The sequence below is a fragment of the Cucurbita pepo genome, chromosome 18 (assembly GCF_057944985.1).
Source record: "Cucurbita pepo subsp. pepo isolate OVF chromosome 18, ASM5794498v1, whole genome shotgun sequence".
NCBI classification, from domain to species: Eukaryota; Viridiplantae; Streptophyta; class Magnoliopsida; order Cucurbitales; family Cucurbitaceae; genus Cucurbita; species Cucurbita pepo.
Window position 1 is genome coordinate 10712930 of NC_141815.1, and position 13367 is coordinate 10726296.

A 13367-nucleotide genomic window follows, 5' to 3' on the forward strand; every position below is an offset into this window, starting at 1 on the left:
TATATATATATATCTCAAAAATACCTTTGAATTCTTAAAATGAAAATTAAAAAAAAAAAAAAAAAGCTTCTGTTCATAGCAGAGACAGGTGACGCTGTGGTGGCCGTCGTCTGCTGATAAAGTTTTCCTCGACCTTTAAGTATAGTTCTAATGAAGAAGCGAGGAGAATCAAGAGTTTTCTCCCTTTGTTCATCAAGCCCGATGCGCTTCGGCGATATGTTGGATTCATGGACGCTATTGCTCAACAACACTTCGCTTCTAGGTGGGACGATAAGAACGAAGTCGTCGTAGCTCCCACTATCAAGGAGTATGTCTCTCTCTCTCACTTAGATGGGTCGGAAATATAATTCTGATACAGTTTTATATTGTCCACTTTGAGCATAAGCTTTGGTCTCTTCATTTTTAGTTTATCCAAAATGTCTCGTACCAACGTAGATGTATTCCTTACTTATATTAGGGGACGTGAAACTCATCTCCCAACAATCCTCAATAATCCTTCTCTCAAATAAATTACATCATAGAGTCTCTCTTGAGGCTTATGGAGCCCTTGAGCAGCCTTCACCCCTTCTCTAGAGCCCTCAAACAAACTACATCCTTTGTTTGACACTCGAGTCACTTTTGACTACACCTTCGAGACTCATAACGTATTTGTTCGACATTAGAGAACAAAATACATCATAGAGCCTTCCCTGAGGCCTATGGAGCCCTCGAACAACCTCCACTTCTTATCTAGAGCCCTCGAACAAAGTACACCATTTATTCGACACTTGAGTCACTTTTGACTAACACCTTCGAGGCTCATAACTTATTTGTTCGATACTTGAGGATTAATCTTCCCCTCGAACAAATACATCATAAAGTCTTCCTTGAGGCCGAAGCCTATAGAGCCCTCGAATAGTCTCGCCGACACAGGACATTCTTTCCCACATGCTATCGATCTCCGACAGCAACTGCCAATTCATCCATGAAGAAGACATCGCTTCCAAAATTCTCGGACTTCTCGTCGGCGGCCACGATACCGGTGTCTGTACCTGCACTTTCATCGTCAAATTCGATCCAACGAGGTTCGAAGGGAGCGGTCCGGCGCCGTACACGTACGTTCCGTTCGGCGGAGGGCCGAGAATGTGCCCCGGCAAAGAGTACACGAGGCTGGAGGTTCTTGTTTTCATGCACCATTTGGTCAAACGCTTCAAATTCCAACTTTCCATTCCCGACGAAAAAGTCGCCGCCAATCCAATTCCCTTCCCCGTCCACGGCCTTCCGGTTCGCCTATTCCCCCACGCGCCGCCTGATTCCCGCCCATAAACCTCCACCTCCTCTCTTCTCCTTCATTTGATCAAACTGCCACGTCATCCTCTACCTCCGATTCCCTCTTTGCTTTGGTTAATAAATACTCATGCCAGTCATCTGCCACGTGTCTGACTTTTGTCGTTACCCCCTTCATAGTCGTCATCTTTTCTATTACTATAATTCCATTATTTATTATTATTATTTTTTTTTATAGTAACTCAATTAAGATATAAAATATTATTATTTAATGATAATATAATATAAAGTCCGTGAAATATAATATTAATGTTTGTGCTTATAAAATATTTACAATTTTTATTTCTTTATAAATAAAAACATTTACACTAGAAATATTTAGGTATCGTTATTCTTGACGCTTCAAAACCCTTAACCGATACTCTCCAAGAGCCCATATAGGAAATATGTTTCTATAGGCCGAGTAACTGATCATACAACTCTTGTTGAATACTCCAATAATTTCCTACCAAAAAAAAAAAAACAAAAAAAATTATAACAATAATGTGACAAAATTAATAATGAAAACCAATTTAGAGAGAGACCTGTTGAGGGAAATCTCCATTATCGAGTTGAGAATTAATCAGAACCATTGCTGCTCGATGCAGCGGATATGGGTCTCTTCGAGCCTATGGTCACACAAAATCCATAGTTTAAAGCAAATCAGAGCATTCCGGGCTCGTTCATAAATTAATAAAATTCACTATACAACTAATACCTGCCCTGCTTTAATGAGAGCCAACAGGGCCCAAGAAGTGTTGACGATGTGAGATTTGCCATCTTTGAGATCGGTGTATACCTTATGCACGAGAAAATTATATATGTTAACGTTAGATCCAACTCGAGCATACCTCAATTGGAACGTGTAAGTACCTTGTTATGAGCGGAGAGGTAGCTCTCGCCCCAACCACCGGATTTGAGTTGTTTAGAAAGAAGGAAATGAGTAGCCTTCCTTAGGGTTTTACTATTCTCATAGGTTCTTCCACAAGCAACTAACCCTTTGATGCCAAACCATGTCCCATATGTATAGCAAATCCCCCATGAGCCATACCTAAGTCAGTCAACGCAATATCAAATGGGTTAGGGTTAGGGTTAGGGTTATGGAGTCATATCATAGGGCTTGTGAAAAGGAAGCCAAACCAGGATCCATCAGGCTGCTGAATGGTTTCAATGAAATCTGCTGCTTTGGCCATGCAAGCTTGAATCTCTTTCTTGCGGTAGCTTGGATGGAGCTTCATGAATGCTTTAAGCCCTTCAATGGCTGCTGAACTGCACTCCACATATCTTTAAACCAATAAAATTCTTTTAGTTTCGTGTTTATTTTTTTCACCCGATTCGTGTAAACGAAACGAAATCATGTCTTACTGATAGTCGATCATCACATCTCCGAATATTTCAGCTGGATTCAACTTCTAAACACTCCAAAAATTTAAGAAGGTTAACAAAACTTTTGAAAACTCAATGATATTTTTGAATATTGTTCATTCCTTTTACCTCCAACCATGGATGGGATCTTGTGAGTTCATATGAAGCAAATCCTCCATTGGAATTCTGCATGTTGAAGATGAACGTTAGATCATGAGTTTATTAGTGAAGAATACTCGATTCCTCGGTAATGAAGCTTTTTGGGGAAACCAAAAGTAAAACTAGGAGTGTTTATGCTCAAAGTGGACAATACCATACCATGGTCGAGATTCGTGATTTCTAACATGGTATCAGATTCATGCCCTTAACTTAGCTATGTCAATAGAATCCTCAAGTGTCGAACAAAGGGTATAGTTTGTTTGAGGACTCAAGAAAAAGGAGTTGAGCTTCGATTAAAGAGAGACTGTTCGAGAGCTCCATAGACCTTAGGGGAGGCTTTATAGTATACTTTGTTGAGCCTCAATTAAGGGGAGACTGTTCGAGGGTTCCATAGGTCTCAGGAGAAGCTCTATAGTATACTTTGTTTGAGAGGAGGATTTGTTGGGAGTGAGTCCCACATTGGCTAATTTAGTGGAAGATCATGAGTTTATAAGTCAGTAATACTATCTTTAGTGGCACGAGGCCTTGTGGGGAAACCAAAAGCAAAACCACAAAAATTTATGTTCAAAATGGACAATATTATATCGTTGTAGAGATTCGTAATTTCTAACATAAAGTTCATTATGCACCTGAAGTGAAAGGATCAGATCAACCGCGTCGTATAATTTACGTATATCCATTGGCTCACCCACCATTGTTGGTGGCATCTGTGACATCATAATGGCTACCTGCAGCGAAGTGAGTGATATCAATATTCACCAAATTTTGAAATTTGAAGCTCAAAGGGGCTGTCTTGGCTACCTTCAAAGCTTCAGAAGTGCAGTCAGAGACAGGCCAAGCATTGTCCGGAGTTGAGAAGGGCCAGCCACCCTTTGAGATGTGGCGGTACCAATCACTTGGATCATCATCTCCAAACCCATTTCTCCTCACCTTTAATTTCCATTATTATAAACTTAATCAATCATATTTTCAAAATGATCAAAACTTCATGAATTACTATACTATACTATACTTGTGAGTTTTTGACGAAATGGTGCGCTTTCTTAAGCACCGAACCATATTCCTCGACTAGATCCGTTGCAACAATGGCTTGAACGGCAAAGGCTACGTCCCATAATTGAGACCCGTGATATCCCTATGTTAACAAACGTCAACGTGTTAAATCACTCTCAAACATGTTCTAACCTATTTGGAGCTCGTGAAGGATCGAGTAAGCAACTAGAACCTGCATTTTCATTCCGTCCTCAGCTAGCCAGAGGTAGTCTTTGATTCTTGAAATGTGTCTCGTAAACGCTTCCGAGTTTGGATCCTCATCCCAACAACACACCATGTTTAGCACCTTGCTAACAGGTCCAAGGCAAAGATAGTGAGTGTTTTCATCTTCATAGTGGATGTGTTTTATCACAAAGTCAAGAGCCTTTTGCCTTAGTTTTGAGAGTGGCCATTTCTTCAATAATGGTTCACCAAGCTTGTGAATTGAATCCCATAATATGTCTTGTATGTTCGAATGTGGCGTGTACAAATCTTCCTATCAAAGTTAAAACATTCAAGTCGGGTCTGAAGTGTTAGTTGAACTATATTCAAGTTGATAATTACATTGAATTCGCTCATAAATTTAAATTAAAAAGTTAAATTACAAGTTTAGTCTCTAAATTTTATAAGATTTAAATTTTAATTTTGTGTTATTCAATTTTTTAAAATACGTGGTTAGACCTATTAGGCACGAAATTAAAACCGTGTACCTTAGCACAGAGGCTTCGAGAAAGATTCCAATCAACCATGTGATAAGGACACGTGTAAAGCTCTTGCCTAAGGCTCGTGATGATGGGGCTGATTGGTCCCACAAATTTCTTTCCATACAAGTATGACATTGGTAAATATACCATTCGACTATGACACCACATCCGTCCTGCTCGTCAAATTTACAATTCAACCCAATCATATAACAAAAAAAAAATTTACACGACAAATTTAATTTTTTTTATATAGTTGTTTGGCCGTACAAACCAAATTTGTAATTACTTTTTTTTCATTTTATTTTCGACATTAAAAAAAATACTTTCAATTTTTTAATAAATATTTGAAACTCAAAAAAGGATTTTTAATTTTTTTTTTATTTTAAATCCAAAAATGGAAGAAAATGAATAAATAATATAAATAAAACCTGGATGTAATGGAAGAAAATAAGGCAACAGCCATATCTCTGGTGGAAGTGGATTGTTTCCTTCCCACTCGTATACTCCAAGGACCTACATATTAAATCAATTTACTTAATTATATTATTTAATTTTCGCCTCAAATTTTAGTTAAATGTATTTTTTTTAAGTTTAAAAATATTTTTAAAATTTTAAATTTTTATAAAGGTATTAAGGTTTTTTTTTTTTTTTTTTTTTTTTTTTTTTTTTTTTTTTTTAAGTTTATGGGTATTTTTGAAATGGTTTTGAAAGTTCAGCTATATTTTTTAAATAAAAAAAAATTAACGATTTTTATTTAAAATTAAGGGTAAAATTATTTTTGAATTTTTTTTTAAAAAGTTTAGGAATATTTATAAATTTTTTAAAATTTTAAATGTTATTATTTAAAAGTTTAAGGATATGCGGCAGAGAAATGTAAATATTTTTATTAATTTATTAAAAAAGTAATTAAAACTGAAGGGAGAGTTATAATATGCAAGCGGACTTACGGAAAGCCAGAGTTTTCCCCAAGAGGGGATGGAGGTGACCCCACCTCGATCAAGAATCCATCTTCTTGCTTGACGCAAGGCTCCATCGCAACCGTCCATTTCCTCTCCCAACAATCTCAAGCTCACGTAAGATAGAGCTGTACAGAGCATTGTGCTGTTCCCTTCTATATGCAATCCCCACCCTCCATCTTCATTCTGAAAAGTAAAAAAAAAATTATATTATTTTCCTAAAAAGAAAAATAATAAATATTTTTTTTAATTCCATCATGTGAGATAAGCCATTGAGCCTCCACTTTATTAGACATGTCACCCTTAAAATAAATGATTCCTTTTGGGGCTGATTAGCATCTAAAGATATGTCTACGTGTCCAACAACTTTCATAAATTATTTATTATGCCTACCAATATTATATTTAATTCATAATATTTATAGACTTAATTATTTGAATTAAAAAAATCTTAATAGATAATAATAATAAAAAATACGATCGGGTGAAAAGAAATAAATACTTGATGATTGTAAAGGTAGCGACGCATCTCTTGTTGATGGTGGTGCGAAAGGACTGTATCTAGAGCCTTCATTACGCTTAACCCAATCACCTAACCAATAAAAATAAAATAATATTTTTAAAAATAATTAAATAACTATTAATAATACCTACGTCCCAATTATACCTTTAAAATTTAAAACTTTAGTAAATAATATTTTCACTTAATTTCATTTAAAATGTCAACAAAAATTATTTTAATTCAAGCTTTCCTACTTTATTCTCTGTCCAACCTTCTTGTTTTATGCGTTAAATTATATATATATATCAACTTGATATTATATAACTAAATATATAAACTAAATATTGATACAAGTGTTATTTATTATTATTATTTAAAAATAAATATAAAGATACAAGTGTTAAGCACCATGTTCGAATAATAAATATTCCAAAATCAAATCAATTTATCCGTACACCTACAAATTAATAAATAAAACTAAAAATTGGGAAATTATGGGACCATTTAGAAAATAAAATAAAATAATAAAAATATGGTTGTTATTATAGGCATAAAAATACATTTTTCTCCTTATTGAAAATGATGTCCACATAAATTAGGGTGGGGACCGGTTGGGAAAATACAAAACAATAATTTTAAATAATATTAAAATTACCCAACATTTTATATTTTTCTTTAATATTATTTTATTAAATATTATAGGTACTATAATAATTTTTTAATTTCAAACCATCCATTAAATAAATACTAAATCAATTTGATAATCGAACCAAGTTCGAATACGATTTTGAGTTTGACTCTTTAGATTGGATTAAATTCTTAAAAAATAAAAATTTTATTAATTGAATTATTTCTGAATCAAACCAATTCAAATTTATGGTTAATTATAATATATATAGTTTCATAATTATATTTTAATTATTTATTCTATACTTTTTTAAAGTCAAATTTCAAACCAATTTAAAACATTTTAAAAATAAAATACATAGAAAACTTGAAAATAAAATATAAAAAATTAAATAAGAAGTTAAATAATTTTAACTAAAGAAAAATTGTATCAATTTTTACTCTCGGTTATCAATATTGATTTTTATTTATTTATTTATTTATCATTGGCCTTGAGTTCGAGTCGTCCTTCACCGGTGTATGGTTTTCAAAATCATCCTCATTGGAATCTCTATCTCCTTCGTTTCGGTGTTGATTTTGCTTTCATCCTTCTCAAAATTGACTACGAGATTCATAAGGTTGACTACTAGTTCATTATATTTACGAGTGTCACTATGTACTTACTGTCTATTTTGTTCTCACCCATGTTTTAGACGAGCTAAAACTCCTAATCAATGAAAATCGACAAAACTATCATGGGTCATCACCGCCTCCAACGACCTTGCTACCTAGATCTTCCTCACACTTATCGTCGTTGGTAATAATACCTAAGGTCAGGAGGAACACAAGGGTTCGTTTGTTTTCTCGTGGGTCTAGCTTTTCAAAGTTGAGTTAGTATACTTTTGGTAATTTCTTTCTAAAAAATAATAAACAAGTACCGATCAACACGTGACCTTAGACATACGTGGTTAAAACAAAAACTTAACCAAGAGCCTAACTTGTTCCACTTATTCAAGTTCGAGGTTTAAACCGATGAAATTCAAAGTTTAGAGTTACCGAATTTAGGGTAAAAAAACGTTATATATATATAATATATATATATATATATGAACTTACCAGGCCAGGAAGAAGAAACAAAGGGCCAGCATAGTCACCAGGCCAGAAGCCATCTTGTGTCTGCATAGTTGAGTAGAATCTGATGGCCCTTCTCAACGTGGTTTCCACTGCTTCTTCACTTATTTCCTCTTCACTTCTAAGCTTCACTTGAGTTGGCAGCTTCACCTCACTCCCATTCGCCTTCCTCAACTAAACATATTCAAAAAAATTAAATAATCAAACTTAACACATAGTATCTAAGTATGTACAAAGTTGGAGAGCTTGAAATAATCATTTTCTACGTCAAACTCGAACGTTAATGTGAGATCTCGCATCGATTGGGGTGGAGAATTATAAGGGTGTAGAAACTTCTTCAGTAGATGCGTTTTAAAAACTTTGAGGGGAAGTTTGAGAGGGAAAACCCAAAGAGAATAATATCTGTTAGTGGTGGGTTTGAGCCGTTACAAATGGTATTAGAGCTAGACACCGGGTGATGTGACAGCGATGGGGAATACAAGGCGGTGTGCCAGAAAGAATTCTGGCCTCAAAGTGAGTGGATTGGGGAATCCCACATCAATTGGACAAGGGAACGAATGCCAACGAGGACGTTGGGCCCTGAAGGGGGTGGATTGTGAGGTTACACATCGATTGGAGAAGGGAAGGAGTGCCAACTAGGAAGCTGGCCCCAAGGGGGTGGATTGTGAGATCTCACAACTGGAGAAGAGAACGAAACATTTTTATAAGGGTATGGAAACCTCTCCCTAGCTGTTAAAAATCTTGAAGGGAAGCTCGAAATGGAAAGTCCAAAAGAGAATATTATCTGCTAGTGGTGGGTTTGGGCCGTTACAAATTGTACCAGAGCTAGACACCGGGCGATGTGCCGGTGAGGGGGTGGACACGAGGCGGTGTGCCAGCAAGGACGTTGGGCCCAAAAAAGATAGATTGGGGAGTCCCACATCGATTGGAGAAGGGAATAAATGCCAGCGAGTACATTAGACCCTAAAAAAAGGTGGATTGTGAGATCTCACATCGATTGGGAAGTAGAACAAAACATTTTTTAGAACGGTGTGGAAACCTCTCCTAGCAAACGCGTTTTAAAAACTTTAAGGGAAAGTCCAAATAGGATAATCAGGAACCTAGCTTGAACTCAGGCAGTGGCTATGAATCTATGATGAGTTTGGTACCCAGAAGAGGATGAACTGACCTGAAGTCTCATTAAAAGATCAGAGCTGTGCTTGGCATGAAAGCGGTGGGTATAGAAATCATTGCAGGCATTATGAACTTGAGCTTGTTCTTCAAGAGAGGGCTGGAGATTTGGGTCGAACTCCCAAAACTGGCGCCCTAAATGAGCGTTGTCGCTGGTCTCCCAGCCCTTGGAGAATTTGAGGGTCCACATCTGGGTGTGTAGCAAGGAGGGTTTGTGTCTTATATCCAAAGGGTTATGAACGTATATATAAGAACAAAAAGGCATATCATGCCCAATATGCTGCTATCAGTTGGAGGGTTATTTTATCAAACATTTTAACGCTATTGTAGCAGTTGGGGTTCAAATTGTCTTGCTCTGTCTTGTCTTATTTTCTCCAGCTCATGCCTTCCATCAATTTATATTTTATTTTAATTATTTTTACCTGATAATAATTATAATCATCATCATACTCATCCTTCATTCTTTATACACTTTGTCACCCTGAAAAGATTTGATTTAATTTCATACTTTAATATATATATATATATATATATATATATATATTTATGTAAAAGTATTAGGTTAAGATATGTATGATCTTGTCTTTATCATGTGACGTGATAAATAGCTAACTTGAGTTATTTCAATTGATTGTGTTTATCAAAATTTAAAAATTAAAATAAAACGTGAGTCAACCGTGGTATGATATTATTCGTATGAGCTAGTGACTCACTTTTGTTTTAGTTTCTCCAATTTTTTTCGTTTTAATTCTGGGTTTTACTCAAAACGATGATCAATCTCATTCTTGCCTTCTTTGATTCTTTTTCGGGATAATATGAACAACGAACCTCCACAATACTATGCTATTGTCAACTTTAAATATAAGTTCTCACTAAAACGTCTCATTTTTGTCCTTCAACTTCACCCGTTCATCGACTAGTAAAAATTTCAAATTAAGAGATCTATTCAAAGATGACTGAAAACCATAAACAATGACTAATAATACTATAGTTAAGTTCCATTAATTGATCAGAACCATATCGTAGAAATGGTGCTAAATCTAATGTTCATGACTTATACATTGATGCTCTTTTTCTTTGTTATTAGGTATTAATTGATCCTCGGTCAATAAGTTTAGGTCATTTCTTACCGGTTTGAGTTGTGGGGTTTATTTATTTATATATATAATTTATTTGACAATTTTTTTCATTTCCCTTATTATTAATTTTTTTATTTATTATTCAAATTAAATAAATATATAAAATAATTAATATAATAGAGATTAACTATTTTATATTTTGAATCCTATATACTTTTAAAATCTTGATATTATTTATATTTATTTATTTTTTAAAATATAAGTCATTGGAGAGTGATTTAAAGAAAATAATAATAATAATAATAATAATAATAATAATAATTATTGTTTTCTTGGATATTTATTTTTAGTATTTGAGAACTTAAATTAATACTCATAATTAAATTTAATGGTTTACTTCTCAATTCATTATTTAATTTTAATTAAAATATTACTTAATTATCTAAAATATATTATACATTTATATCCTCTCATATCACTCTTTTATTATTATATTATTTTAATGACAAATTCTCTGCACGGTTGAATTAGAATTTTTTTACAAATAATATTATTATTTATTTAAAATATCAATTATATTCAATTTTGAGACTTTTAGATATTCAAATTATATGGATTAATATTTAAATCTCTCAAATTATTTAACGGTTTTGAAATCTATCTAAATCTATGATTTTTTTTAAAAAAAAAATGAAATGGTTGAGATTATATATAAAAAAATAATATCTGTATTTTTTAAAATTACACTATTGCCCTCTATAAATATTGAAAAATGAATTTTAAATTAAAATATTTTATAATTTTAAACAAAAATCTTAATAAAAATAATCTGACAAAAATACTCATAAATATGTTAAACAAAAAAAAATACAAAAAATATTTATTTATTTAGTTAAATATATATGAAATATTTATTAAAAAAAAATAAAGGGTAATATTGTATTTTTGAAATAAGAAGATATTTTTGAAAATAATGAAAAAATAAAAATGGGAATAAAATAAAATCTGTATTTGGTTCGCGTGTATGGGTCGAAAGCAATAAATAGAAGCTTTCTCCATTGATATTCCCATCTCATAATTAAACCTGCAATCAATCAAATTCTACCTACTACTCTTCAACCTCCCAATTTCTCTCTATCTCCCATCTCCCATCTTCAACCAGTTCGTAAGTTACGCCTCCTCCAATCCTTCATACAAGTTACGTCCTCCTCCAGTACCAGTTACGCCTCCTCCAATCCTTCGTACCAGTTCTGCCTCCTCCAATCCAGTGTGATTTTGCAGCATGGGGCGCCAGGGAGGTAACAATGAGTCTTCCGTGTCGTTAGGAGCTGTCCTCGCCGGCCTCTTCTTCGTAGTGGCTCTGTATTGTGCTACTGATCCTTTCAAACACAGTGCAATCGCTGATTTCCCGGACTTCGAGACCTATTATGTGGAATTGCCTTCGTGGTCTGAAATACCGACGGAGAGAGATAGCGATAACTTGTTGCAGAAGTCGAAAATCATGTTTAAGGATCAAGTTCAGGGCCCTGAGAGTGTGGCTTTCGATCCGCAAGGGCGCGGACCCTACACTGGTGTGGCTGATGGTAGAGTGCTGTTCTGGAATGGCGAATCCTGGACTGATTTTGCTTATACTTCGTCTAATAGGTATTTTCTGTTCAATCCAAAATAAATATGTAGGATCGTTTAATTTTGATCCTCATTTCCTTTTCAAGGCATTTGTGTTCTAGATATGCATTTTAATCTATTTCCGTTTCAGGTCGGAGATTTGTGATCCTAAACCATCGATTTTAAGTTATTCGAAGAATGAACATATATGTGGCCGCCCTTTAGGTCTCAGATTCGACAAGAAAACAGGCGATTTATATATTGCAGATGCATACTTTGGACTGATGAAAGTAGGACCTGAAGGAGGTCTTGCAACATCTCTTTCAACTGAAGCAGAAGGAGTGCCTCTCAAATTCACTAATGATCTAGACCTTGATGACGAAGGGAATGTGTACTTTACTGATACCAGCACCAAATACTCCAGAAGGTAAGCTATGGTGATTTTTAAACTCATTCCTAGAAGGAAACTAGGAGCAGGGGAATGAAAAATCTCTTTCATGTTCAAAACTTGATTTATCATGTTAAGATCGGGTTAAGATCGCACAACAAGCATATCCTCTCTTACCTAAAGAGAAATATTGACGAGATCGTTTATATGGATGAAACTAGAGAATAGATATATAGATTTACCATATATAACTATCTGTCCTATATAACTCTATTAGATTTTTACATTAGTATACCATTTTCTATGTATAGCTTCAATTGAATAACCTAAGAGTTACTTTCGTGTAGGAACTTCTTGCAAGTAGTGTTTTCTGCTGAAAACACCGGCAGAGTTCTGAAATATAATGCTGCTACTGGAGAAACCACTGTGCTTGTGAGGGATGTTTATTTTCCAAATGGAGTGTCTCTAACTAAGGACGGTTCTTTCTTTGTGTTCTGTGAAGGCGGCAAAGGAAGGTGAAACTCTTTACAATTCTAAATGCCTCCTTAAGTATTTCATTCTTTATTAGTGCAGTTCCAATCTCATTAATCATAGCTCTTAGTTCATGGATTTATGAATGGAAAGAACACGAATAATCTATGTTCACAAAAGCTTCCCAAAAACATGCTCTCTTTATGTCAACTCATTTACTATTTTAGTATTCAAAACATTCACTCATTGAACTCATTTCCATAATTGATCTAGATTACGCAAGTATTGGTTGAAGGGTGAGAAAGCAGGAACAACAGAGAATTTCGCCCTCCTCCCCGGATTTCCTGACAATATCCGAACAAACGAGAAGGGTGACTTTTGGGTGGCAATCCACAGTCGACATTCTACTTTAGCCAGCTTGGAAGCTAAATATCCCCGACTGAGGAAATTTCTACTCAAGCTTCCAATATCTGCAAAATTACAGTTCCTCCTTCACATTGGAGGACGGCCTCATGCAGTGGTTGTGAAGTACAGCCCAGAAGGGAAGCTTTTGCAGATACTAGAGGACAGCCAGGGGAAGGTCGTAAGAGCAGTGAGTGAAGTTGAGGAAAAAGATGGAAAACTGTGGATTGGAAGTGTTCTAATGTCTTTTGTTGCAGTTTATGACTTGCATTAGATTTTTTTTTCTTTTTTTCTTTTTTTCTTTTTTTTATTCCTTGTAGGACAGCTTGTGAGGATAAGTTAGCTATTTATGTTTAGAAGTGTTTAGAAATAATAATTTAGACTTAGTAGTATTTTAGAGTTAATAGTATTTTATAAGGTCAAAATGTTTTTTTACCATTAGAATGATAACGAATATTTTATTTCGTATTATAATTATTTTATCGAGTTCATT

At 34.3% G+C, this 13367-nt stretch overlaps 2 protein-coding genes across 3 annotated transcripts; one reads left to right on the forward strand and one right to left on the reverse strand.

Moving 5' to 3' along the window:
• Window positions 1-1525: 1525 nt before the first annotated feature.
• LOC111780405 (putative oxidosqualene cyclase) lies at window positions 1526-9137 on the reverse strand. Of its 2 annotated transcripts, XM_023660788.2 has the most exons (17): window positions 8928-9137; window positions 7745-7933; window positions 6023-6112; window positions 5513-5707; window positions 4994-5078; window positions 4572-4738; window positions 4055-4357; window positions 3842-3964; window positions 3631-3759; window positions 3459-3557; window positions 2800-2856; window positions 2671-2717; window positions 2446-2589; window positions 2179-2356; window positions 2024-2104; window positions 1851-1934; window positions 1526-1771 (listed from the first exon to the last, which is right to left on the reverse strand). In XM_023660788.2, exons 1-17 carry the CDS (start codon window positions 9117-9119, stop codon window positions 1655-1657), a joined length of 2280 nt encoding a protein of 759 aa, XP_023516556.1. In that variant the 5' UTR covers window positions 9120-9137; the 3' UTR covers window positions 1526-1654. The 2 variants fall into 2 exon arrangements, with proteins under 2 accessions (XP_023516556.1, XP_086975766.1); XM_087119640.1 differs by lacking the exon at window positions 6023-6112.
• Window positions 9138-11076: 1939 nt separating this feature from the next.
• On the forward strand, window positions 11077-13356 carry LOC147787361 (protein STRICTOSIDINE SYNTHASE-LIKE 3-like). The gene is made up of 4 exons (XM_087119478.1): window positions 11077-11652; window positions 11765-12040; window positions 12349-12516; window positions 12746-13356. The coding sequence occupies exons 1-4, from the start codon at window positions 11291-11293 to the stop codon at window positions 13146-13148; spliced, it is 1209 nt and encodes a 402-aa protein (XP_086975604.1). The 5' UTR covers window positions 11077-11290; the 3' UTR covers window positions 13149-13356.
• The last annotated feature ends 11 nt before the right edge of the window (window positions 13357-13367 follow it).

What these genes read in the sequence shown, in the direction of transcription:
- LOC111780405 (XM_023660788.2), bottom strand. Translation starts at nt 9,119, where the DNA reads ATGTGGACCCTCAAATTCTCCAAGGGCTGGGAGACCAGCGACAACGCT. An exon ending in GGGGAAAACTCTGGCTTTCC is followed by an intron (nt 5,079 to 5,512) that starts GTAAGTCCGCTT and finishes TTTAATATGTAG; the next exon opens with GTCCTTGGAGTATACGAGTG. An exon ending in ATTTCGTCAAAAACTCACAA is followed by an intron (nt 3,760 to 3,841) that starts GTATAGTATAGT and finishes TGGAAATTAAAG; the next exon opens with GTGAGGAGAAATGGGTTTGG.
- LOC147787361 (XM_087119478.1), top strand. Translation starts at nt 11,291, where the DNA reads ATGGGGCGCCAGGGAGGTAACAATGAGTCTTCCGTGTCGTTAGGAGCT. An exon ending in GCTTATACTTCGTCTAATAG is followed by an intron (nt 11,653 to 11,764) that starts GTATTTTCTGTT and finishes TTTCCGTTTCAG; the next exon opens with GTCGGAGATTTGTGATCCTA. An exon ending in TGTGAAGGCGGCAAAGGAAG is followed by an intron (nt 12,517 to 12,745) that starts GTGAAACTCTTT and finishes TAATTGATCTAG; the next exon opens with ATTACGCAAGTATTGGTTGA.